We start from the raw sequence: 27,121 nt of genomic DNA, 5'->3' as shown, positions 1-27,121 counted from the left end.
CTGGCCTTGTACGTAGTCTGGAAACTACTGTTGGTTCAGAATGCGGTAACCAGGCTGGTCTCTTAGTCATCTAGGAGAGACCATATTACTCCTGTATTGAAGGAGTTACACTGGCTGCGATATGTTTCTGGGCAAAATACAAGGTGTTAGTTATAACCTATGAAGTCCTAAACAGCTTGGGCCCTGGGTATTTAAGAGAATGTCTTCTTTGTTATGAACCCCACTGCCCATTGAGATAATCAGGAGAGGTCCGTCTGCATTTGCCACTGGCTCGTCTGGTGGCCACTCAGGGATGGGCCTTCTCCATTGCTGACCCAATGCTTTGAAATGTGCTCCCTGGCTAAATAAGTTTCTCCCCATCGTTGACAATTTTTAAAAAGTCTTTAAAGATGCATCTGTTCACCCAGGCTTTTAACTGATACTGTTTTGATTGTTTTTAATGTTGTTTTACAGCATTGTTTTTAAAAAATTTAATTGGTTGTGTTTCAGATTTCTTGTGTGTTTTTTAACTAATGTTTTAATGTTGTTTTTATCTTGTTGTAAACCTTATAAATCTTTTCGTAAGCCCAGAAACATAAGTTTTTGGCGGTATAAAAATATGTAAAATAAATAAATAAAATTTAGCATTTTCCTCCTGAACATATGAAAAAATAAATCACTTGGGCCTAATTCTCTTCCTTTCCCCCACCATTGGTTCTAAAATGAATGCAGTAGAAATTGATGAAGGGAAAAAATGACACTTTGTAATCAGATGCAGATATATATATATTTTATTTATTTATCTATCTATCTATCTATCTATCTATCTATCTATCTATCTATCTATCAATCACATTTATATACCACCCAAACTTTCATCTATGATTGTTTACACATATAACACATCCTTGCTAAATTACAGCCATTGTCAAGATATGGCAATAATGTCATCCAAATATGGCATTTTCAGAATTCTTATCATCTTCTTCTCCTCCAGCTCCATTTTGATAAAAACTATTGTTATTATTTGATAAAAACTATATTGCCGGGTTATAAGGTTATAAAAATGTACACATATTTGTCTATGACATCTAATGGAATATTTTCTCCTTTCTCTTCTCTTCTAGACTGTTCAGTGGACAACAAGGGATTGCTATTAAAAGCTTTAGTTCAAGATCACTTTTAAATATGAACAATGTGACAGAGGAGCATTTTGGCAATTATACATGTGTCGCTACCAACAAACTAGGCACAACCAATGCCAGCCTGCTTCTTAACCGTAAGTCAAGAGAAAGAATGAAAAATATTATTAAGGTTTGTTTGTTTTCTCTACACGGAAGAACAGAAAACTGGGAGTTATTGATTCATGATCTTGTTGAAAAATTGTTACATTTATCCTACCTAGAGCCTGAAACCATTTCACATATGTCTTATTTGACTATAACCTGGGTTGGCGTGACCCAGCATACAACTTAAATCTTTTTAATGAATATCTGGGTCTGCTTTGGGTCTGCCAGAGTGCAATGTGACCAAAAGGACATTGTACTGGGATTGACCCAGGACAAGGCAGATTTGAGTCTCAGGGCTGGTTCACACAGGGCTCTGGTATATGTGTTGGGCTTGTGCTGGAAGTGGCCAAGTTCAGTCCCACAGCATCTTATGGTGAAGGGCTAGTCTAGAGGCCACCAGTCATACTAGCCCCAGTAAATGATGCAGGGAGCTCAAGGAAGCAAGGCCTGACTCATAACACTATGTTCATCAGTGCTCTGTTTCATGCAAGTACCTTTGCAAGGATCAGCAAATGAAATTTTAAAGCTCAGCGTGAGCATTTCTTGCTTCAAGAAGTTCCTATGCAAACACTGCATTGCTTTTTATAAATGTAGTCCCCAAATTCCACAAATGAAAGATGAATTTTAGATGTATGCCATTTCCAGTCTGTCTATATTGTGTCTCTATATACTATTTCACATATGTTCCATGTCTGACATCTACAGCATGCCCTGGCTGCCATGGTATGGAAGCCCCAGGCTTGTACACACTCTCCCACCACATCTTAAATGTGAACTTATGAAGGGTGCTGCTAAGAAAATAGACTGCCATGGTTTTCACTGTGAACTAGGATGAGCAATTGTGCCATGTACAATTAAGGGATGAGTATACTGTAGTTTTATGACTAGATCAAGGTTTTGCCTGAAGGAATGTACTATTTACTAGAGGGGGAGAGTGTTCTCAGACCTGCAGTGGTTTGCAATATCACGTTCTGTGCATAATTCCTTTACAATTCAATTAGCTAACAATAAGCAATTCTCAGACGTATTTTATCGAGTGTTACAATAAACAGAATCTGATGAAAAATATTGCTTACCATATTTTAAAAATTAGACTTTGATTTCTTAATTAAAATGTGCATGAATAAATAAAAAGCTAGTGATACATTACTAAGATACAACAAATAACTGAGCGGTTGGAATAGGGTAATTAGAAAAGCTGCCAATACTGACTGAGGATACAGAGCCCCTGTTGGCTAGCTATCTTTATTCCCCTGCAGAGCTACAATTGGTGTATGAAGACAAAGTGATTTTTATCATGATTCTGTCAAAATGCCTTGCTATAGCCCTAGAGCAACAGATTCTGAGTGAAGAAGACAGCACACCTCAGGTTTGACAAAATTCCCACTCTCTCAGAATACTTGGTAATTAGCTTCTACTGTCTGTGCTTCTCGTAAAGGATTTGGATTCCTGTGGAAGAGTTAAGACAATTGTATCTTTTTCATCTTCAGGTTCTAAGGTAGTGGAGATGCTAATGGCACCTCAGGGCTGCTTCCACTGTTACATTAGTCCCACGACGAACATTGTAATGGCAGACCTCCAAGCCACACATTTAGTACTTATTTGTGAGATTCTCAGCATTCTATGTCTGGCTTCTAAGTTGTACACAGGTGCATGTTGTTCCAGTATTACATCATAATGTTGGAACTCCTAATGGTGATTCGCAGGTGCGCTCCTGTGAGCAGGAAGAATATCAGCAAAAGTGCCTCATTTACAAAGAAGTTGCAGTTCTATCAAGGTTGTCATAATGCTTGCTCACTGGGTAATCATGTGTGGACAAATATGCTCTTAAAAAAACCCAAGACCAGAACCATTATTTGAAAATGATGTAGTTCTGTTTGCTTACACAATAACAAAGTTTAGATATGTTGTACTTCAATCCCACATGAACAACTGTTATTTGCCACGGATAAAAATGATTTATACAATCAAGAATCAAGAGGACATCTCGTTTTTATGATAAATCCTCTTGTCTACATGAACAAAGAATTCCAGGGTGTTTTAAAGTCATACCTTTTTATGCCTTACCATGGATTATTCATAGGTCACTGTATTTCTCTATGGGATTTAGAACACCACCTACTATAGAAAATATAGTGCAGGGCATGCTGGAGCTTTCGGAGGCCGCACAGCCCCCAAACTCCTCAGCCCCTGCTGGCTCCATGATGAAGCTGGTAGTCGTGTGGGCGGCTGTTTTGGCCACCCAGAGCAGACTGACTGCTCATCTGCGGGGAGAGCGGGCTAAGCCCGTTCTCCCTGCAAACCCTCCCCAGGCAGCTCCCACTGATTGTGGGAACCACCTCTGAATCTACCCAAGATAAAAGCCCCCATTTGTGGAGGTATTAAGGCACAGAGACAATGGAAGGAGTTAACCCTCATTTCATTATGCACATTTTGCTTCTAAATTTGATGGTGTGAAGTTAGAACAAAAACAGATCCAACTTCCTTGATAACAGATGTGTAAGAATGCCTGAAAAAGTGACTAACCTTAATTCTCTTTTACACAGTTTTACTTACTTTCCAACCACAAAACCAGGGAAAAGAACATTAATGCTAAATTGCACACTAATTGAAATATTTCCATATCTTAGGATGCATTCATATGCTAAACAAATGCTAAGTAGGTTTATGGTGCAGAATTGGACCATATATTTTATACACAGACTGCAATTTCTTCTGCATATTATGGAACTTACTTCCAGGTAAATATGCACAGATTGGCAGCCAGAGGTACTTTGGCTTGGATCCAACAGAACTTGACTGTGCATAAGTGGCACATTTTGTCACTTAAGTGGATCCCTGATTTCTACCAATCCCTTCTCCAGCTGTGTTGCATTAAACAGCATTCTAAAATGGCATTTTGGGTTTTTGTTTATTTGTTTAAGGTTCCGCCTCTTATTTTCTTGGTAGAAACTCATTGTAGCTCTGTTCTCCTGTTAATAAGAATAAAATAGTGCTTGCCAATTAGGACTGGGAAATGCAGTTCATATTGTTGCTAAGCCCAGAATGTAGACCAGTCCAGATGCACTACAGATGTTTTCTAGCCCCAGAACACAGGCGATGGAAAACAAGATGGTTCCCCTTTCAAGTCACTGCAATTTTGAGTTTAGCCCAATGAGAAATCATACCATGAATGACAGAGTAAACAATTTATAGCATTTGTAAAAAAAAAAATGTGGTGAATTTCCTAAGCCACCAAGCTAGAACCCAATATCTGGCCTCAGGTTGCTCCAGATCTGTCCCTGAACAATAACATGACATGTGGGAGTATTGCTTCCATTTACGCTGCTTTAAATTTACCTATTTATAGCATGCATTTAGACAATGTATGTGGTATTTGTAAATAGGATTTTTTGGTAAGATACTAATGTGTGTGGTGTTTATAAGTAGGAACTTCAGATATAGGGGTTTTGTTTGAGGTTCATTATCATTTTGCTGTACATCTGAGAAAAGCAATGTTATTGGGCTGTGGTGTATCCTGCATTATCATCACCAGTCCCAAGATTCAAGAAGGCTACCAACACCTGCTTTGACCAAGTGAGAACAATTATAAATGATAATATTTTGAAATGGATTATGTTGTATATATCAGCATTTTGATCACTTCATAATATTGTTAAGCAATAAGCAGCTGTCACAAATTCATTTTAGTGCTGGATTAAGTGATCTGTTCTTATACTGCTCATAGATCTTTAGCTGTTTGGGGATGAAAGGTGCTATAAGATATGTTAAGAAATGACAATTACTTATGGTAAAATGTAAATATCACGTTTTCTTGGACATCTGCATTAGTGGCAGAGCAACTGAAATAGATAGCAGTGTCTTTCTGTGATGTAATAATATTACCTCAAATGTGAACTCAAATGTGAAATTGCCAACCTCCTTGCAAAAATAATATATAACTTATCCCTGCAATCGGGCTCTGTACCATAGGACTGGAGAGTAGCAAATGTAACACCGATTTTCAAAAAGGGATCCAGGGGTGATCCGGGAAATTACAGGCAGGTTAGCCTAACGTCCGTTCCAGGCAAATTGATGGAAATCATCCTCAAGGATAAAATTGGACATAAAAGGACATAGTATTTCTATGTCTAAAAGGACATAGAAATACAGGCCCTGCTGGGAGTGAACCAGCATGGCTTCCGCAAAGGTAAATCTTGCCTGACCAACCTTTTGGAGTTCTTTGAGAGTGTCAACAAGTGTGTGGATCAAGGTGATCCAGTTGACATAGTATACCTGGACTTACAAAAAGCTTTTGACAAAGTTCCTCATCAAAGACTCCTGAGGAAACTTAGCGGTCATGGGATAAGGGGACAAGTACATGTGTGGATTGCTAACTGGTTGAAAGACAGAAAACTGAGGGTAGGTATAAATGGAGAGTTTTCACAATGGACGGAAGTAAGAAGTGGAGTGCCCCAGGGATCTGTACTGGGACTGGTGCTTTCTAATTTATTCATAAATGATCTAGAAGCAGGGGTAAGCAGCGAGGTGGCCAAATTTGCAAATGATACCAAACTCTTTCGGGTAGTGAAATCCAAAACAGATTGTGAGGAGTTCCAAAAGGATCTTTCCAAACTGGGAGAGTGGGCGACAAAGTGGCAAATGTAGTTCAATGTTGGCAAGTGTAAGGTGATGTACACTGGGATGAAAAACCCCATCTTCAAGCATATGCTGATGGGATCTGAGCTCTCGGTGAATGACCGGGAGAGGGATCTTGGGGTCATGGTGGACAGCTCGTTGAAAGTGTCGACTCAATGTGGGGCAGCTGTGAAAAAGGCCAATTCCATGCTAGGGATCATTAGGAAGGGGATTGAAAATAAAACGGCTAATATTATAATGCCTTCATACAAAACTATGGTGCGGCCACACCTGGAGTACTGTGCATAATTCTGGTCACTACATCTAAAAAAGGACATTGCAGAACTGGGAAAGGTGCATAAGAGGGCAACCAAGATTATCAGGGGCCTAGAGCACCTTCCTTTTGAGGCAAGGCTACAACACCTGGGGCTTTTTAGTTTAGAAAAAAGATGACTGCGGGGAGACATGATAGAGGTCTATAAAATCATGCATGGTGTGGAGAAAGTGGTTAGAGAGAAATTCTTTTCTCTCACACATAACTCTAGAACCAGGGGTCATCCCATGAAATTGATTGCCAGGAAATCTAGGATCAACAAACGGAAGTACTTTTTCACACAACACATAATCAACTTGTGGAATTCTCTGCCACAAGATGTGGTGACAGCCAACAACCTGGATGGCTTTAGGAAGGGTATGGATAACTTCATGGAGGAGAGGTCTATCAACAGCTACTAGTCAGAGGGCTATGGGCCACCTCCAGCAAGGCAGGATGCCTCTGAGTACCAGTTGCAGGGGAGTAACAGCAGTAGAGAGTGCATACCCTCAACTCTTTCCTGTGGCTTCCAGTAGCATCTGGTGGGCCGCTGTGCAAGGCAGGATGCTGGACTAGATGGGCCTTGGGCCTGATCCGGCAGGGCTGTTCTTATGTTCTTATGCACCTAGCTAATGTAATTGTATTAGCAAAATTGAACTTTTTCCTGAATGAGAATCCGGAATTATCTTGAATTTGTGGTGGCCATTTTAACCACACAGTGGATAAGGAATGGCAAGTGGGGAGATACATATGTTTGAAATATGTCATATATCTCTAGCGAGATGGGCAAGATGCTTAAATTCAATTTCAGATGCTCTAAACCGGCATGCATGAAGGAAGCATCTTATTTTGCCCTGCTTCCTTATAAAATCCAGTCCCTTAGGACCAATTCATGAGCTATCTGTGTGCCATGGTTTTTTGCCTCATATGGTCAGGATCTATGCTGAACGTGTAAAATAACCAGATGTGGTTTCTTCTCTAGCCACCAATCACGAGAATTGGCCAACATGTAAACAACATGCCATAAATATAACTCATAACCAATGGCATGAGTATTAGTGGACCATATCCTAAATTCAAATGGCCTTAATTGCCAGACACAATAAGATCAAGCCCAGTGTATTCCTTATTTGGCTGTAGTTGGTTTTTTTTTTTTTTCATTAGCGTTTCCATAGCTTGCAGTGATGCACAGAGCAGCGTGGGGTGACCTGAGCACAGTGGCATCTTCTGTGATGCAAGTGCTACTGATCTGTACTATTATGTGGAATGTTAATTTGCTGTCAAATGTTTAATGGTGCATTGGAGTACTGCGTCCACTTCTGGGCTCCATATTTTAAGGAGGACAATGATGAACTGGAATGGACCTAGAGGAGGGCAACAAAGATGGTGAAGCATCTGGAAATCATGTCTTATGAGTAATGATTGAGGGAACTGGTTAAGCCTAGATAAGAGAAGATTAAGGAGAGATATGATATGATCGATATATTCAAATATCTGATAGGATGTCACATAGAAGAATAAGTGGATTTGTACTCTGTTGCTCCTGAGGGCAAGACTAGACCCAATGGTTGAAACTACAAGGAAGCACATTCAGGCTAGACATTAGGAGGTGTTCAACAGTGGAATAGTCTACCTTGTGCAGTGGTGGGTTCTATATCGCCGGATGTTTTCAAACAGAAGCTGGGCAGTTAACTGTCAGAGTGAGACACTGTATGATATTCCTGTACTGGGAAATTGAACTAGAAGACCTTCCAACTCCAAAATTCTATGATTTAACATTTGAGTTGATATCGACTTGATTGACATTTGAGTTGATATAACTGGCTCACAAGACTTTGTAATAGGTGAGTTACTTCTTGCCCTCCCTGTGCTGTTCTACCACTCCCCACCTTTGCTTGTTGCTCTCTGCTGCAGAACATTAGCCTAAAATAGTGATAGTGATGCACCAATATGCACAGCTGATTTTAAAATGTATTGTAAACAAAAAAATTACTGCTGTTAAAAAAATAATAAAAATCTTAATTAAGTCTCTTTGATAAGAACACAAAAGCTTGTGGTGTGTAATTATACATATAGAGGCTCTTCTCACGGTTAGTGAGAAGAGCCATGAGGGGGTTAGCGTGGAGCACTCTTCCCTCAGATGAGCAGGGCGGCAGCCCTGGACGGCCAGATCGGCCACCCACACGACTGCCAGCTCCGTTACGGAGCTGGCAGGGGCTGGGAGGATTGGGGGCCGTGCGGCCCCTGGAAGCTCCAATATGCCCTGTGCAAGCGTGAGGGCATGCTGGAGAGACCCCCGAGCTGGGAGGCTGCTTTTCAGCCTTCCGGTCAGGGGTATCCTTGTGAGTTTTTGCGGCGTGGAGCCGCACCACGGCAACTCACGATTAAAAAAACTGGATTTGCGGAGTGCTCACTCCGCAAACCCAGTTTAAGGGGAGTAGTTTGGTGGGTTAACCGCCTGGAGGCCACCAGGCTTGGCCTGAGAGCCCTGTGGTTCTCATGGTCAGATGAAATTGGGCAGGCTCCCCTAGCTCGATTTCGCCTGATCATGGGAATAGCCTCACAGGCTATTCACAAAGGCATGCAAAACCAGGCTAAAGGAGCCCAGGCTGGTTTTGTATGCTCGTGTGAACTGCCAGGATTGGGCCCAATCCCGATGGCTACATGGAGGCAAACCCACCTCAGTAGCCTCCCAATTAAATGAGGTTAAGGGAGCAAGGCTCCCTTACCCTCATTTTTTGGATCGCCTGTCAGCCACTGCTGCTTGTAGCCGTGGCTGGCACATTCAGGGGGAGGAGGGATCCCAGTAACGGATCCCACCACACACTCGTGTGATGCATGATTGGGGTCTGAAGGGTGGGGAAACACATGGTGGGGTGATGTGCAATGGTGCGTCCCAGCACCCCAACCCTGGGAGCTGTAATGGGAGCTGCTGCACATCTGGACAGCTGATCATTTGTGAGGAAGGTAATTTGACTCCTCCTTCCCCACAAGCCTGTGAGTTCTTCTCACGGATCGTGAGAAGAGCTCTATACAGTTTGAATATGAGGTTCAAATTGTCAAATGGGCATTTTGCATTGTACGAAATATTCTGCTCTGCATATTACATGCATCGTATATATCTGTGTGCCCTTGATGTTTGCTGGAACCATAAATAAATGTTGTTAATGCTAACTGAGCATTAGAGGCACCTTTTAAAGTGCTGATTCTCTTTATTGAGCAGGGGTAGAGCAACTGGCCCTACCTAGCCGAAGCACAGCATCCGTCCAGTGGCTGTTGCTGGTCTCTACCTTGTGTTTCTCTTTAGACTATGAGCCCTTTGGGGACAGGAGCCATCTTGTTAATTTATTATTGTTTTCTCTAACCTGCTTTGGGAACTTTTGTCAAAAAGAGGTATATAAATTTTCGTTTGTTTGTTTGTTAATGTGTCATACAGTGTTGGAAAACATCGACTTAATATCATGGATGCTTCTGTGATTGTATGATTTACTAATTGTTCATTCATTTAGTTAAGCTTGGCCACAGGCTTAAAAACAAATTAGACCTCTTAGAAGTCCAGTATTCTATAAGTAAGGCCACATATTGACTAAACTGTCATATTTTCCTTAAATCTTCCTAGTTTATTTAAAAAAATAAGCATACATAGAATTATATATTAATGCATCTTGATGTAATTTTCCAGTTCTATGTTTAGGAATGCACACTCTAAAGTTTCTATACCGTAAGATAGGATTTGTGCTGTAACTTGCGTTTTTGTGTCACTTATCTTCATAACTATTTGTGTCATTCGTGCCATTGATGTCCCACTTTATGTGGCTCCTGTGTATATTTTACCTATACAATGATCTACAAACCTGGATTTGGATCTCAGACTGGGAGAGATTCTTTCAGTTTGAATGTCTCTTTGAACAATATAAAAAAGCCAGCCACAGACCAAAGGCTTAGAATCTCATGCATTATTCATCCACCCAGATGACAGGAGGTGCCCACCCATATGTAAGTGCCAGGGACAGGTTATTTCCATCCTGTAATATATGGATATACTGGTTCTTCCCATGCAACCATAGATGATGACCTGAAAGCTGAGGTTGCCACCCCTTCAGCTGTTAAGATGACTGTCTGTGCAAAGCTAATGGGGAGAGTGCATGCTTTTGGAGATCAGAATCTTCCTCTGAACATCAAAATAAAGAAAATGTTTGATTTTGACATGTATACAAAAACAAAAATGGTTGTCACAACATAATTTGGTTTCCATCTATCACTGTACTGTATAAATGTGTGCTGTTTCAGGCACTTTTATTTGATACAAAATAATGATGACACTGATATCCTTTACCTCTAGTGTCATCTGCTCCATTATTATCTCTTGACCTTTGTGTGTTTTGTGTTTTCCTGTTCTATGTTTCTATGTAGCCATTGCTGGAAAGGCTCTAAAGGCACTCACCTTTAGAGCCTTTTTGCAGGGTTTCCTAATCTGGCATATTATATCAAAATGCTTTATAATTTGCTTTATAATATTTTGTGTATTTTACAAGCTTTTCTTCCCATTAAATTTAAGGGTGCTTTCTTTATTGACTGATATATATTGTATTTAATGTGCTTGGCTCTGCGGAGTTTTTGCTAGATTTTAGCTCAGTAACCACTGAGCTAACCCTTTTGTCATCTCTACAAAAGAAAGGTGCTCTCTAGGGAAATTTAGTTTATGTTCATGCTTCTGCTTCTGGTGTCAGCCAATAGCCTACAAAACCCACCAGCCTTCTTTTCCAGCTCTGTTCATTTCACAAAACACTAACCCTAAAAACAAATCATGATAATCTTACTGCTATTTTATTTGGCATCAAATTAAGGCTGTAGGGAACTGCAATTTTTCTCAAAAACTTGGCAGGAAGTAAAGTCATGACCCCAGTGTGAAATTATAATAAGTTTCACTTGTCTTTGGAATCAGAATACTGTGAGATGGGTAGATTTATGGCTAGACAGCACTGAAAACAGTCATTGTTAGCTATATTTCTTCACCTGAAGATTGCATTGCAAAAGAGCATTGCTTCTTTTTTCTTAAAAAATCTCCAGAGAATGCACAGCACAGGTCACCTAATTAATAATAATTATATAGAACTTTCCCTAAGTGCTTTGCGGTAATCCTTATAATACCCCTGCAGTTCAGATCCATATTATTGTTCCCACCTTACAGATGAGAGACTGAAGCTGAATTATTGTGGATTGACTAAGTGCATTCATGTATAAACTGAGAATTTTAATATTTCATAGCCCATGCTTCTGGCCACTGTGCTACACAACAGATATGTGTTCCATACTTTGCTCCTATGGGAGTGTGAATTTAGACCTTAGGTCCTACTTATCTAAGGCCATTTCATTATTTTGGCCTAAGCAAGAGTGCCCTTTGATAATATCAATTATGTGCTTTTTTGATTATGGTTGAGCTGAAGGGTTCCAGGGGGAGTACTTTTCATGAGCATTTTTTCTTTGGGGAAAATAGACTTCTTTTTCAGTAGTTTTTCAGGACTCAAAAGGGGGCAAAAGTATTTGTTAGGTGGGAGCCTTATACTCATGCAGGCATTACTCTCATCAATCCCATTTAATGTTGGTGGTTGCAGGACAGCAACCAGTGGAAGCTGGTATGAGTGGAACGGGCGGGGGGAGTAAACGAGTCATACGTGCAACTTGTTCCTTCTCTCCTCTCCCTGCCCCAGCCACACTCTGCCTTGTCTCACTCACTGTGAGGTTAACCTGAACTGCACCAGCTGGTTATTCATCAGGTTGGGAAACTGGGTAAATTGCCAGCCTGGGCACCAAGGGTTAACAAGGAGGAGTGTGGCAAGTGGGGCAGGGAGAGGAGAGCGGGAATGAGCCACACCTGTGGCTCAGTCATTTGCCATGCCCCCATCCCACCCATTCCAGTGGCTACTGACATCACTGTTATTAGAAATGCCCATTCTATCTATCCATCACCAAATGTGTAGCCAGCTGGGGCTGTGAAGGGGTTCCACCTGAATTTCCTTGTACTGAGAGGGAGAAGCACTGTATGAATGTGAATGCTTTCCAAACTGGCCATGTGGGCAACCTAACCAATTAGGGATCACATACTAAATATGATTATGTCACTGAATGCAAATGAGACCTATACATGGCCATGCTTTCTCAATGGGCAAATATTGCTGTCCTCTTTTCCAGAAATCCTAAAAGAATTGCTGCAGTGGGAGCTTTTAAATGCTGATAAAATGCCCCCCCTTTTTTTTGTCTGTATCCTGTACTACATCTGATGTCTATTACTACACCTGTTACCTTAAAATTTATCCCAGCCATAGTTTTTTGGAAGGGTTTTGGTTTCTTTTTCTAATAACAGTCTGAGTTTTTTTACTCTAGAGCAGGGATTCTCAACGTGTGGGTTCCCAGATGTTACTGGACTTTAACTCTCATAATCCCCAGCCCCAGTGGCCTTTAGTTGGGAATTATGGGAGTTGAAGCCCAATTACATCTGGGGACCCACATGTTGAGAATCCCTGCTCTAGAGAAGATGCACTGTATTCTTGCTACATTTCCTGCTAAATGTGCCAAATCAGACTACATTGGTGGGCATCCCTCTGCATTTAAGATGACAAACTGTAATTTATTCTCTTACAAATCAGAAGGGTTTCATCCCACAATGAGTTCAGATTAGAAGGTAATTACTGTCTATGTTTTGAATCATATATGGAAAATATCATGTAAAACACACACACACACACACACCCCTCAACCCTTTTCAATAAGCAATCCAGAATTCTTTACCTCTTTCACAAAGAAAATATGAATCCTGGAAAAGATTTGCCTACCCACCATGTTACGACATTAAACCAACAAACATAAAACCTGTGGAATATTGCTTATGAAAATATGTCTTATGACAATATTTCTTATAATCCTTCATAATAATGGATTTTTAATAGCCTATTGCTTCAAAGAAAAATAAAAAACAGAGCATACTAGAAATACATGCTAACAATTTGCTTTACACTTCAGACATTTAGAGGTAAAGACATGTCACTTTTTCTCCCATAATGTACTTCTGTTCTGAAGTTACTCTTTTAATCAGCTGGGCATAGGATCCTGGGTTTATTTTAAAATGGTTTTCAGTGGAAAATTTTGAGCTGACATTACTCGGATGACAAATATATGTGAATGCAGTTGTCTTGCAAAATCATTGGCTTGGATTTATCCTTGATAGTAGTTTGACTTGCTGAACTTTATTCAAGCTTTGAACAGCCACAAAGCAGAGAGCTCTGTGATTCAAGTCTATCTTAAGTTAAAATGCACAGGAAAAGGCACTAGCATTATATCAATGACTCAGCTAAAGCTCAGGAACATGTTTGACAGATTCCCTACAACAGCCAAGGATGATGTAGCAATTGCTTCCACTTGCATTGCTTCCACTGTCCGTTTCCCTTTTCTATCTGTGCTTCTCTGTTCTTGGAATCTGTTTGAGGAGGACCATTTCCAGTATTACTATCATGAAAGAACATCTGCCATGAAAGATAAGCAAGAAATGTCTTCTTGCTGCATTGATGGTTAACATATTAAAATCTGACTCACAACACAATTAGATACAGATATGCATTTTAGAAATTATTATTTCGTTTCAGCAGTGGTTAATATATATACTTGCATCATCATCTCATCACCACAGAAAAGAATCAAGTTTTGGTTGTTTATGTTTCATAATTTAAAAAATCCTTTTGTTTAAAATAAGGTGCTTACAAATTCATCCATACACCAACAACTAAAGACATTGTAAGTTAATATTACTTGCTTAATTTCAACACTTTATGAAGATTAAACATTCTACAAGCTCAGACATTTGTCCTGCTCCATCCACTCACACTTTCCTTGTTCTTTCAGCAGCAATAGTCCTCTACCTTTATAACATTTAAGCTGCAGTTAGTGGTATAGGAAACAACAACAACAAATATTTATATATACTGCTTTTCAACAAAGGTTTCCAAAGTGGTTTACATAGAGAAATAATTAATTAATCAGTAGAATAGATCCCTGTCCCCAAAGGGCTCCAATGTAAAAAGAAACATAAGCTAGATACCAGCAGCAGTCACTGGAGGTGATGAACAGTGGTGGATTAATGGAGACAAGGAGTAGGCATCTGCCTATGGAGGCAAAATTTGAGGAGCAGCAAATTTTGCTCCTCCTCAAATTTTGCTGCCCCTCTCTGTGGGCAGCAGCAGCAAGGGTGGAGTGGGTGAGGAGCAAGCCCCCCCCTTTACCTTATTAAAAAGAACAAACCTTCTTGTTTAAGGTAAAAGGGCAACAAAAGGCTTTTTGTCTATGGGCAGCAAAAAGTTTAAATCTGCCCCTGGTTGTAGAGTGTAATCTTTCCATGGTTAAACACTGACCCTAATAAAACAAAATATTCATGTATTAGTAGCAATCAGACTTTCAGATGTTGTTTCCTTTGGTTGTACATTCTGGCAATCTTATTTGCTTATTTTAAACCAAGTCAGCTTGTTACAACATCCAGTGCTGCTCACATTTAGTTATAAATGCACAAGTTGTACCCTTGTTTCTTTTCCTCACTTTTCCCTGCTGATATTTACTTCACCACCTTCTTTGCTTCCACACAGTATTCCAGCCAAGTTCTTCTGATGGGGCTCTAGAGTGGGTAATCTCCATAGCCCACTCTGACTTGTTTGTTAATCACAACATTGCAGACACAGTTGATTAAATATGCTCCAACATGGACACCATTTTGAATGCTCCACAAACCGTGTGTTGCATCCTTAGTCCTAAACTGCTTGTATCATTTTCAGTTCTGTAATCAGAAGATGCAACCATAATATGCAAGTAACAAACTGTTTTTAAGTTCTTCTACACAAGGGCAGTGAATGCCTCATTTATAGAAGGTCTGGCCCCAGCTCCTTTGAAGGAGGCAACAGTAAGGCTGATTCTGAAGAAACTAGCTGAACAGCTATCATTGGGTTGCTAATGGCCCTTTATTATGCAAGGGAGAACATAGAAAGCTGCCTTCTGCTGAGTCTATTGATTTGTGAAGCCCAGGACTGAATGCAAAACATAGCCTCTACCACTGAACTACAGCACTTCCCCAAAGTGCTCTGGTGGGGTGTTAAACTCCAGATATCCCTTGATAATATTCCCCTCTTTAGGCTGCAGGCTTAAAGAGAAAGTGGGGCATATTTGTGCTTCCTCATAATATGCAAAGCTATCCTCAGTATAAGTAAAGCTACCTTCCATATCTGCAGATATAATGGTCAAAAATGTTTGATGGTGGGACCTGGCGCCACCTACAGGCACTATGCACCCAGTACAGAGAACATCCATATCAATAGTATTGATATTCTGTTATTTATGTGTGAAAATGTTACTGGTGACAATGTATGGAGTTTTCACATTGGATACCAGGGAAGGGGGTCCCGTTTATCTCTATATGTTCATGGAAGCAAGGAGAAATACTTTGTTATGTGATATAACAATTGCTTTGCCTGCATTTTTCCTTTTGAAAAGGGACTGCCCTTTACTTAATTCATATGTGAAATTTCACTCCAAGAGATTATTATTTTGCTTTGAATGTAACTGTGCATTTCAGTAACCTTTGTTGTCTTCACTGGGAGCAATTAGGATTTCCCATCATCTCAGTGGTGCTGTTTTCCCCCTCTTAGCTTAGCCTTCTGATGCAGAAGAAGCCCAACAAGTGATCTGAGGAGCTCTGATTAAGAGTAAGGGATGAAAGGCAGGAGGCTTATAAGAGCTCAGAAGAACTGTGTGTTGGTCTGGAACACTAATGAAAAGCTTTCTGCAGAGCTCAATAAAATTCAGCCTCACCTTGAGTTTCGCTGATAGTTTCAGTTTCGATCATCTTCTTTTCGAGGGGGGGGGATGTGACAGCAAGGTAGTGGTTAGAGTGCTGGACTAGGACCGGGGAGACTCGAGTTCAAATCCCCATTCAGCCATGATACTTGCTAGGTGACTCTGGGCCAGTCACGTCTCTCTCAGCCTAACCTACTTGTTAGGGTTGTTGTGAGGATAAACTTAAGTATGTAGTACACTGCTCTGGGCTCCTTGGAAGAAGAGTGGGATATAAAATGTAATAAATAAAATAAAGAAATTACATGCATAAAAAACAATTAAATATGCTTAAGGCTTGTAGATGTTAATTATGCCAGAAAGGCTGCTGATAAATATTAAATTAAATGCCTTAATATTTCCTAAGAGACCATATTGGCCAACAAGATGTGTAGTCCTCCATCACCAGAAGGAGGGCTGTAGAGGGCTGTGGGTCTGCAAGAAGCCTTCAGTATTTCTGTGCTGAAGGCTCTCCCCGCCCCCCGCAGCCGAGTGGGCACAGAAGGGGAGGGGCAGTGATTTTTTTCATTTCTACCCTTTCTCTAAAAACTCTTTACGCTATATAAGTCTGTTTTCTAAGGGTTGTGCAGCCCCCAGGAACAGATTTATATTATTGAAGGGCATTTAAGAGAGAGGGGAGATGTTAGAAAATGTTAAGAGCTTGACCTTTTTTAAAGCACATATTAGAATTAATTGCAAGCAATGTTGACTTGATGTGAAAAGATGATTCTAAATTTTATCACTGTAGTCTTGCTCTAACATTCCTTGGAGACCATTTCATAATCTGTCATCTGAGAGCAAATCTGTCCAGGAACTTTCTACCTTTACCAAGTACAAATGAAGACATCTTAATAGGTCATCTTGGTGTCTGCTAGGGGTGTACGAACAGGTTCAAATCTGAACCTGTTCAAAGTCGGTTCAGCGGCTTGATGTAGAACTGACACGCACACACACACCCCGGTTCAGCTTGACTTCAGACCAATCCCACCCCCAGGCCATTTGGGGGGATTGGCAGATTTTAAAAAATCATTATTATATTTTTGGAGCTACCCCCTCCGGGAGGCTTCTCCAAGGCTGCAGGGGGGAGAGGTCCATGGAGATTCCCCCACTGACTTTCCTTATGTCAAAAAGCACCCGGTTTGGGCAGTCTTGGCCCTTTCTGGGCTTTCTCTGCACCATGCATGTGCAATGGGCCCTGCATGGCCAGGTCATGACCCAGGTCATGCAGGGGCCCATTGCACATCTGCGGCGTCCTCCAAAATGGCCACCACAACAGGGAGAATGCCTGGAAAGAACCAAAGATTGCCCAAACCGGATGCTTTTTGATATAAGGAAGGCCAGCGGTGGGAGCGGAAACCACCACGGACCTCCCCCCAGCAGCCTCAGAGAAGACCCCTAGAGGGAGTAAGTCCAAATATAAAAATTAAAAAATAATTTAAAAAAAAATTGCGAACCTCACCCCAAGCCAAACCAAACCGGGGAGGTTCAAGGGGGGCAAAACCAAACTGGCCTGGTCCAGTTTGAGGCTGGTTCAGATTCAAACCTAACTGGGCCAGCTGGTTTTGTGCACACCCCTAGTATCTGTTCTTGCTTCCACTTGAAGTCCACCTTACTGAAGCCTGAACTGAAGCATATATGACATGCATTTGTGAAATGATGTGAAATCATTGCAAATGCCTAATCTGTATGGTATAATACATATGAAGATATTAATCACAAATATGTAACTATATAATTGTAAGTCACATTTAAGAAAGTATGACTATGTTTTAATAGGTTCCTTGGATGATCACAGTCACGTTCACAGATATGTTCAGTCATGGTTTTCTACCTATCCATGCTGTAAACATAGTTCACCTAGAGCTGGATGGAAGGAACTCTTTCCTACCTATCAGCCATGGTAATCTGAAACACTATCCCAGACATATGAACAAGTGGCTCCATGGCTGGTGTGCTCAGGATGGGTGAAGCAACCACCTCAGGCGGTGAATTGTCCACTGTGTCCCCAAAACTCACCCAAACACTACTCTCCTCTTCCATGTGTGCCTTGAAAAGCCAAGGAAAGGGAGTGATAGAGAAAGTGAGGGAAGTAAATACCGCTCTAGCTGAGCACTCTCTTCTCTTCACTTCTTCTGTTCCCTCACTTTGCCTTTTCAAAACCATGGGAGAGTCATGGAGGAGGGTGACTCTCATTGCCACTGTTGTTGGGTGAGGTGGGGGGAATGGGACCAGCTGGCCTTAGTTAACAGGAGGAGTGGTTCATTTTGTGTTTTGCAGGGCTGGGAAGTTGTGGGGATACTGAGGGTGGGAGCAACAACGGGGGGTGGGAGAAAAGTGTCCAGACCTCTCCGTGTTCCACTGGGCCAAGTGGTTGCAGGGAGATCCAAAGGTGGGAGGGAGAGACAAATTGGAGAGAGGAGTACTCTGTGCTCCATTAGGCTGGGGTGTTTCAGGAGATCATGGGATGGGAGTGAGATATAGGGGGGAAGAAGGTGTGCAGAGCAGTCTGTGCTCTGTTTTTCAGGGAGACTGGAGATGGAAGAGAGAGATCTTCTCTGCATTTCATACTCCACTGGGCTGGAGGGTTGTGTGGAAGCTGAGAGGGAGAGACTTTTGAGGACAAGATGTATACTCTGCACACTGGTGGCTTGGGGGAATATTGGCTGGAAAGGAACTTAGCGGGGATAGCTTAGGAAGCCTGGGCCTGAATGGCTTCTGTGCAGCTAGCATAACATTCTAAATGTCAATAAACTAAAAATAATGAAATGTGTACAGCTATCTTCACTCTTGAATTAAAAAAATCTTTCTATCGACTCTTGAAGGACTAAAAGAAACAATGTTAAATGTAACTTGTTACTTTCTGAAAATAGACTGGGAAATTGGTACTTTGCTGCATATCAGACCACAGAAGGGCAGCAGTAAATAAAACAAATGCCAAATGAAAGTGATTGCAAATTAATACTGAACATAAGGTCAGTACTGATATGTTTTTCAGTTCTTTTTCTTCTTCTTCTTCACAACAATAAACTTGATTCAATATTACCAAGAAGTCTACTCTTCCTACTCAGGTATCAAATTTAGTTTTACAGTATTATCCAGATTTTGGATTACACAAAATCTAATCTTGAGCAAAGTTCATGACAACAAAAACAGGAAGTTGAATCCAAGTGTATACAAGTGTTTTCTCTTCTCTATTGATATAATTTTACAGCTATAATATCACCATAATGAATTTGTTTTTCTCAGAATTTTATCTGGCTTATGAATTTTACCATGAAGTCCACTTCACTGTGCAATTTATACAAATTTGTAACGACTCATTTGAGGGACATTGACTGTGGATTTCAATTCATTACGGATCAGTAGCACAGTAATTACACAGTAATTATCAAAGAACGTATTTGCAAATTGCTGTAGTGCTGGAAACATAGGCACAGCATGAGAAAAGGTAAATTACTTATGTGTAACATCTCATTCACAAAAGACTTATTTTCACATATAATCAATATACAAGGCAGAAGCATTCGCATGTCAGAGAAAATATGTTATCTGAAATTCAAGTTTATTGTCGAACATATGCGCAATACTACGCATTTCTAGATCATATTTTGAATGATACCAATAATACATCTCCCGGACAAATTTAATCTATTCTTTGTGGCTCCTCACTAGGGATGTGCACAGAACCGGTGGGAGCTGGATCTAAGGTAGGGGGATAACTTCAAGGGGAGGAGAGGGTGCACTTACCCCACGCCATGTTTTCCCCATCGGCGCTCTCTGGAAAACTGCTTCGGCTGCAACATATCTCCCTGCTGCAACATATCTCCCTGCTGCCCCCTCCTCACCTTGGACTGGAAGTGACCGGAAGTAGTGCGTGCATGTGCACATGTCAGTGCATGCGCGTGAGAGTGTGTGGTGTGCTCATGCGCACATGCCTGATGTGTGCACACAAATGCACTAGTTCTGGTCACTTCCAGTCTGAGGAGCGGATGGGGTGGCAGGGATGTATGCTGCCAACTTGCCGGACAGTTTTCCAGCGAGCGCCGGTGGAGAAAACATGTTGGGGAGAATGCACCCTCCCCCGCCCTTAAAGTTATCCCCCCCCCGCCACCGCCTTCAAATTCTCAGGACTGCCTGGTGTTCGACCTGTTCGGAGGCCCATAAGAGGGTCTCCGAACAGGTTCGTGCACATCCCTACTCCTCACTAATCTGTTGAGCTGCCTCCCTACACTGCAATCATTTCACATTGCCTTAAGTCGACAGGAGAGCTTCATGATGAGGAAGAGTATCAGAGAATTGAATTTGGCGTGAATGAAGTTTTTGAGACTGATTCATCTGTGCTGCACAATAAATGACTGCTATAAATTGTTTACCATGCGTAGAGATATATTAATTAAATATGCCTATTTTAAAAGGTATCAAACTATATATAGAATGTTGCAGTTTGCCCAAGCACATCTTGGATGTGACAGATTTGCCTCACCCCAACTTCAAAGTGAAGCACAAGACCAAAGGGTCCTTGTGATTGGCTGAGGGGTCTGGGCTGTCAGAGCAAGCCAACCATTGTGAGGCAAGCCCATCCAGCCTCTCACTTAGCTTTGTTGCAGCACCCCTCTCTCCCACCCTGGAGTGCAGTGTGGGCATTGCTGGTCATCCTTTTGGGGATGACCAACATTGAATTAAGAGAGACTTTTTTACCTGCCTCCTACTCTTCTCTTTAGGTAGCTAGGTGTTGTTGTTTTTTATTCACAATGTGCAGGAACAGTGTGGGTCTGAGGATGTATAGACCAGTTTAACAGTGAACACTCTAAGTTATATGTTTGGCATAAGGAGAAGTGATGGTCATTCCCTTGACATTGTCCGGCTCAGGGAGCTATGGCTAGAGCTTCTCTAGTCGGGGGAGGCTTCACAAATCTTAAATGCTATTGGCTTGGGGAGGGCTCTGATACCTTGATCTTAGAGGGTTAGCTAAGAAGAACACCGATTAGTCTTTGGGATGTAGTGATGCTCAGAGCCAGGTTCTAATCGCCCATAAATAATTTAGTTAAAGGCTCACAGCAGGGCCTGTTCACTAGATGAGAACCTTCTCTGTAGAGGGGTGGCACTCCTCTATGATATTAATTGGCATTTCTGATATAATAAAGTTGTGGCCTATTTCTTCCAACTATTGCCTCTGTATCTTCATTGGCGTGGGGACAAAAAATAAATACAATCTGAATACAATTAAGAACAGAACAAATAGCCATGCACTTCACACAAACCAATGATTATTGTGATACTACTGTAAGGAGCCTTTTGAGTAACAGGTCTCCATTATTAAGGCTCATTCCCATGTTGGGGACTGCAGGATGATGAAGCAGGGAGATAGATGGATTCAGACCAGCACAATGACAAACCAATGCACATAGCTGCAGTGGTTCCTTGGCCACTATGGCTGAATCTACCCAATCCCTCTATTACAGCATGGCCCCAGACAATAAGTAGGTCTTCCTGGGTGCCCTTAATAGCTACTCAGTGAATGGCACCAGTATGGTTTCCAGTTACAGCCCAGGACTACTGGATTGTGACTGTGTGGACTCAGTGACTCTTCCAGGGTGAGTAGCTTGTGTTGGCTGATGGCAAAGAAAGTGTTTCCATTGCCATCATCCTGATTGGAGAGGACACAAAGGTTCACTGGAGGAGTGACAGGTAAAACCCATGAACTAGGCCTGTGCAGCCCTCAGAAACAGTGGGCTTCAGAGGGAAGGGAGATCAAAATCAAAAATTGCCTGTCCACCTCGTGCAATGGCATGACATTAGTCTAGAAGTCAATCACTGTTGCACCAGCAAAGTCCTAGATGTCAGTGCTGGGCCAGGTAGCAAGGCCTCTACAGCAGATCTGAAAGCCTAGAAGTCTCACATAGACAGTTCTTAATGTATAATAACTATAATGCAGTAGAAAACCAGAGAGCTGGCTAATAAAAATTCAGAACTACTAATTAGAGGTCTGCTGAAAAAGCCAGGATTTTAATAGACATGGAGGTGCTTCACATGATTAGTGTGAAGCACCAGGAGGGTTTGTGCAGGGAGAGCGGGCTTAGCCCAGTTGCGGCTCCATCGGGAGCTCTGGGGATCAGGGAAAGAAGAGCACCGCCGCATGGTGTCCCAGCCCCCTGAACCCCAGGAAGTCACCACACAAGTGAACGGTGCCTTCCTGGGATCCCCACTCCCCTCTCCCTCCCCCCCGACCCTGAATGTGCCAGCTGTGCCTGCAAGCAGCCGCAGCTGACACATGAGCAGAAAAACAAGGTTAACAGAGCGCTTGCCCCGTTAACCTCATTTAAGAGGAGGGGTTGTCAGGCGGGCTATCTGCTGTGAGACCATTGGGCTTGCCTGCAAACCCAATGGTTCTGACGATCACTGAAAGCCAAGCTGGGCTTCCCTAGCCCCGTGATCGTCAAAATAGCTTCACTAACCAAATCCTGACTAATGGAACATGCATGCCTCTAGCAAAAACACATGTGCAACACTAGCGTCCATGCTTCCAAAGCATGGGCACACTTGCAGAAGGGCACTGTGGTTTGGGCCACTCTTCCCTTGCTCTGGAAGCACTAGTTGACCTTGAAACATGTTGCTGGGTTATGCGGCATGTTTCCGTGGGTCAAAGAGTGCTTTCAGAGCAAAGGGAGAACAATAGTTGTGCTCCTCTGCAAGAGCTGCAGTGCTTCAGCAATGGGGAGGTTATCTCTGTATGTACGCTTTTGTTAACATTAGGATGTCAAACAGTGAAAGTCAGACAGGCTGGGTTCCAAGCAAATCTCTTAGGTCAGGGAATTTCACAATTTGATGACCACCATGAAGAAGCTTCTACATATTACTGCTAAGCAACTCTTCTTATTACTGTTTCTAATTTGCACTTAGAATTTAGCAAAAGTCAGAATTCTGCTGGACTTTTAAAATGACCAGCAGATCTGTATGCTCATACAGAGTGGGGACTCTTAAATTCCTATTCAAATCAGGTGTGTGTAGGTGGGTAGAAATGACCTGGTGTTTACAGAACATGATGAATGTGTTACTGAGTAACATCTAATTTGAATGGAGTGCTGATTAATTTGTGTTGGGAGATGAAGGGATTTTGTGCAAAAGTAAGGCATTCCAGTAGATGCATTAAATGTGTCACAATTCTAATTTATATGTTTGCTTTTCTAAAAACTTAAGTTAGTCCCATACAAAACTAACTATGCAGATTTAGAGAATGACCTCTAAGAACAAGGCTGCATAATTACAGGAGAGGTGCTAATCAGATGGACTTTTTAAGAGCAAAATCGCAAACAATTTTTTGCTGTCTTACATTATTCATGGACTTTCTATTTATACATATTAATGAAAGAATAAACTATAAGGAGCAGCAGTGAGTGCTTTGTCACTTTCTTTTTCTTCTGTGCCAAACAGCTGTAAAAATAATACCCAAGCCAGCTGTTTCCTCTGACTAATCAAAGAATAGGAATAAATATTTGAATGCAGGTATTGCTTTTGCTTGGAAAAAACATACGTTGTTGATACAAACAGTATTTGGGCACATTTCTTACATGAATATTATATTATTGCTACATACTGAATGGGATGCACTGTACTTGCTGTATTCTAACAGAAATGTACTACAATGCGGACAAACAAAAGCAAGTGGATTGGTCAGTTGCAGAAGGGTTAGCAGTTCTGGATTGAGGAAGACTTTTAAAATAGGGGTGTTCTCAAACTATGGGTCGAGCACCAGGTTGAGCCCTGATTGGGCGCAGGGAGCAGGAGCTTTAAGAAAGAGGAAATCAGGTCCTTACCTGCTCTCCACTTCCTGATGGGGCTGCACTCAGCCCAAGTACCTCTGCAAGGCACCAGCACACACGGCAACATACTGGTGTCATGCACTGCCCCAGCAGGAAGCTGCATGGGGTGGTGGATTGCAGATAAGGACCTGCTCTCCTTCTCCTCTTTCTTAAAGCTCCCACTCCCCACTCCCAACCAGGACTCAAACCGGTGCTCAAACCGCAGTTTGAGCATATCCCTATTTTGACCATATCCCTAAAGCCTTGAACATATGACCATATCTCTAAAGCTTGACCATATCCCTAAAGCTACATTAATGTTCCATATAATTCGTAATTATCATAGGACTGCTTAATCTTTGCATAGGAATGAATTGCCATGCTAGGATTGAAGGCATGTCTGTCTAAGCCCACACTTTATGATGGCTTAATGCTCGAAGGAAGTTCAGAAAAAGGGCAAGGCAGTTTAAATGCCTGTTAAAAGCTCAGCTCTTCCTGGTAGTTTCAAAGTGATCTCCAAACAATTTTATTGGGAGAAGACTCTGCATTCTAGTATATTGAGAGTGGTTCACTTTTCCACATCATTCATCATCTCTCTTTTCTGCTTTCTTCTGTTATCCTGGACCCTTCTGGAGTTCTCATAACCGCTAACTAGCAATGCCTTGTTGGAACCAGGAAGAATGGTCCATGAAAGCAGTTTTACCTGTTAGTATAATCAAGTAATAATTACAAACTGCACAGAGAAATCTGCATTTCTGATTCCGCCCACAGTTTTCCCTTCCTCTTGAGCGCTCTTATGCGGCTTTAAACAAACCTCTGATCAGTTCTCAGTAAGAAAAAGGATGCTTCATTGCTATGAAGAGAGATATGAAAACTAGGTTATTGCTTGGGTCCTTATGATTCATTTAGATTGTTCATTATTTATTTAGGAATTATTGTCCATACAAAGTTTTCCTCCAAAGTATTCCCTTCAAACCATTGTCAATAGTTGTGATGGCAGAGTAAAGGCAAGGGGGATCCTAAAAGTAAAAGTAGTTTCACACAAAGGTTTCTCCACATTATCCTGAACACATGGATGTATTGCAGGGCAAAAACAAATAACTAGCTTGTATGCATGAACTGGGATAACTTAGTTCTAATTCTGCCACATGAACACCAGCAGAATAACCTGCCAACAGTGTTAATGTTATTTCTGTTATCTACTGATTTAAACGACTACTGAGGAGTTCTTTAAATCACCTAAAATGTAATGGTTTATGTCTCCTTTCAGTTGACACCAAATTTAATGACACCTCATCCTCAGCATCATACACTGGCCAATTTAAGACAGAAAACGAAACCAGAGTTAAACAGGGCAGAGGTTGGAACTCCATTATGCCCGAATTTGTGCAACTGTGGTTTCAAGCCAAAAGTGACCTCTGATTTTCCTTGGAATATTCCAGTTTGAACCATTGGTTTGCAGTAAAGTTCACCACCAAGACCTGAGGTTTGGCTGCCGAAGCATTATGTCTGAATTCAGACGCCACCATAACTGCAGTTCTGTGCTGTTTTTGAAACTGCAATCATAGAAATGGTGGCACATGAGAGTGTAAGGCCATGGGGACACACCCCTCACAACTCCTGACAAGAGCCATCTGCAGAGACAAGGCAGGGACATTAGTCACAACCTCTAATAATGTTTTATGACAAAAAAACCCTTCTCCCATAGGCAGCTTTCTCACAAGAGTGTCAGGCCTTGAGAACTTATGAGAAGAACCATCTGCGGGAACAAGGTTGCCAGACAGAATCACTAATAATGTGCAATAATAAAATAACCCCTTATCCCACAGACTCCTGAGAGTGTCAGGCCATTGGGGTTCTATATCTAACAAGGTTGATATATGGGGGACAGCCATGGGGATGGGTACCCCAGCAACTTCTCTCCCTGTCTTGGAAGCTTCTGCCAAATAGTGGTCAAAGCGTGCCCCCTAACAGCCCATGTGGACATGTGCACTCTTGCTTGTGCCTGAAACAGCGATCCTGCTCTCCTGGGGTTCCTGAGAATTGGGGCTTCCCTCTCCTGAGATTCTCTGAGTTGGGAGATCTGCATGAGGAGCAATGCCAGACCGGACCTGGGAATTTTGAATGTGAGTAAAGGTCCATCCCCAAACATGGTGTTCTCCCTGTCCCCTCATGCAGCCAGTCTCTGACACATGCAACATCAACATCTCCTTTGGGTGTGTGCAAGGCTTCCCAGGGGATGAGGGGCTTGCAGGGCAAAAGTTATATCTTTTACCATGGACAGTGGGGGCCCCACACAAGTGGGGACTCATTTTGGGGTTAGCTCAACTCATGAGCTTGCAATCCAAAAGAAGACTGAGGGTGATTACCCCAGGGTGCTTCTCAGTAGACTGGCCCTCTCATGAGTGCAAGCCCACCAGCAGCAAGCTGCCAACAGAGCAAGATTGTTGTTAGGTCTGAATGGGCTGCTTTGCCAGGTTGAGCTCTCACAAAATCATACTGTGTTATGGTGGGACAGACACCCCAGCCTCAGATCCTTGCCCTCGCTCATATACATAGCCCCTCCTAGGAAGTCATCACGTTCTCTTCCCTTTCCTGAGTAGGAGAGAAATAATGCCTCCCACGACCCCACCCAACACCCACCCCAAAACTGTGCTTGCATGGGACTATTTTGGTGAGGGACACTTTGTGGGGGTTGGCGGTGCCATCGCTGCCAGAAGTGCCTGCATGCGTTCCATGCCAAAGATGGGCAGACCATCCAGAAAATGCACAATCATGCTCTCCATACCCCCTTCAAGATCATGGCCAATTACAGCTGTTCTACTGACATACAGTACTGATGCTTTGCCCACAATCTGGCTGGTGTATCGGGGTAGCCTTGACCCCAATAGGGGAGGTTCGTTCCTGGGCAGATGGAGTCAATAACCAGCCCAGATGAGAGGACTTAAAATCAAAGCTTTATTATGCTCTTAAGTAGCATAGGTACTGCTCGACTCATGTCAAAGAGCAGGACAAAAAATCATTCAGAAGGCAATACCTTTATACTCTAAAAATGCTTTCCAAAAGTCAGCTACACAGAGAAACAGAACGTTGTGGTCAGGATAACGGGCCAAGGTTGGGGAACAACATACAAGCTATGCGGGCAGACAGCCAGTCTCACCAGCCTTATCATCACTTTGTTACTTTGACTTTAAGGGAAGGAAAAGTACCAGTAAACAGTTTACAGTTCAAGAACTACTGACAAGGCTCTTCTTCTT

At 42.0% G+C, this 27,121-nt stretch overlaps 1 protein-coding gene across 7 annotated transcripts in view; it reads left to right on the top strand.

Annotated features, from left to right (window-relative positions):
- Window positions 1-27,121, top strand: part of NEGR1 (neuronal growth regulator 1) — a 746,066-nt gene that overhangs the window by 573,448 nt on the left and 145,497 nt on the right. For 5 of the 7 annotated variants that reach the window (XM_053244669.1, XM_053244673.1, XM_053244671.1 and 2 more), the window contains exon 6: window positions 1,107-1,258. In XM_053244669.1, coding sequence (XP_053100644.1) covers window positions 1,107-1,258 — 152 coding nt within the window. Of the gene's footprint in view, window positions 1-1,106; window positions 2,378-27,121 lie in introns of those variants that run through there. The other 2 variants (XM_053244672.1, XM_053244666.1) reach the window with 2 other exon arrangements.

The sequence above is a fragment of the Hemicordylus capensis genome, chromosome 4 (genome assembly GCF_027244095.1).
Source record: "Hemicordylus capensis ecotype Gifberg chromosome 4, rHemCap1.1.pri, whole genome shotgun sequence".
NCBI lineage: Eukaryota > Metazoa > Chordata > Lepidosauria > Squamata > Cordylidae > Hemicordylus > Hemicordylus capensis.
Note: the sequence above shows the minus strand (reverse complement) of the source record. Positions and strands in the feature narration are given on the sequence as shown.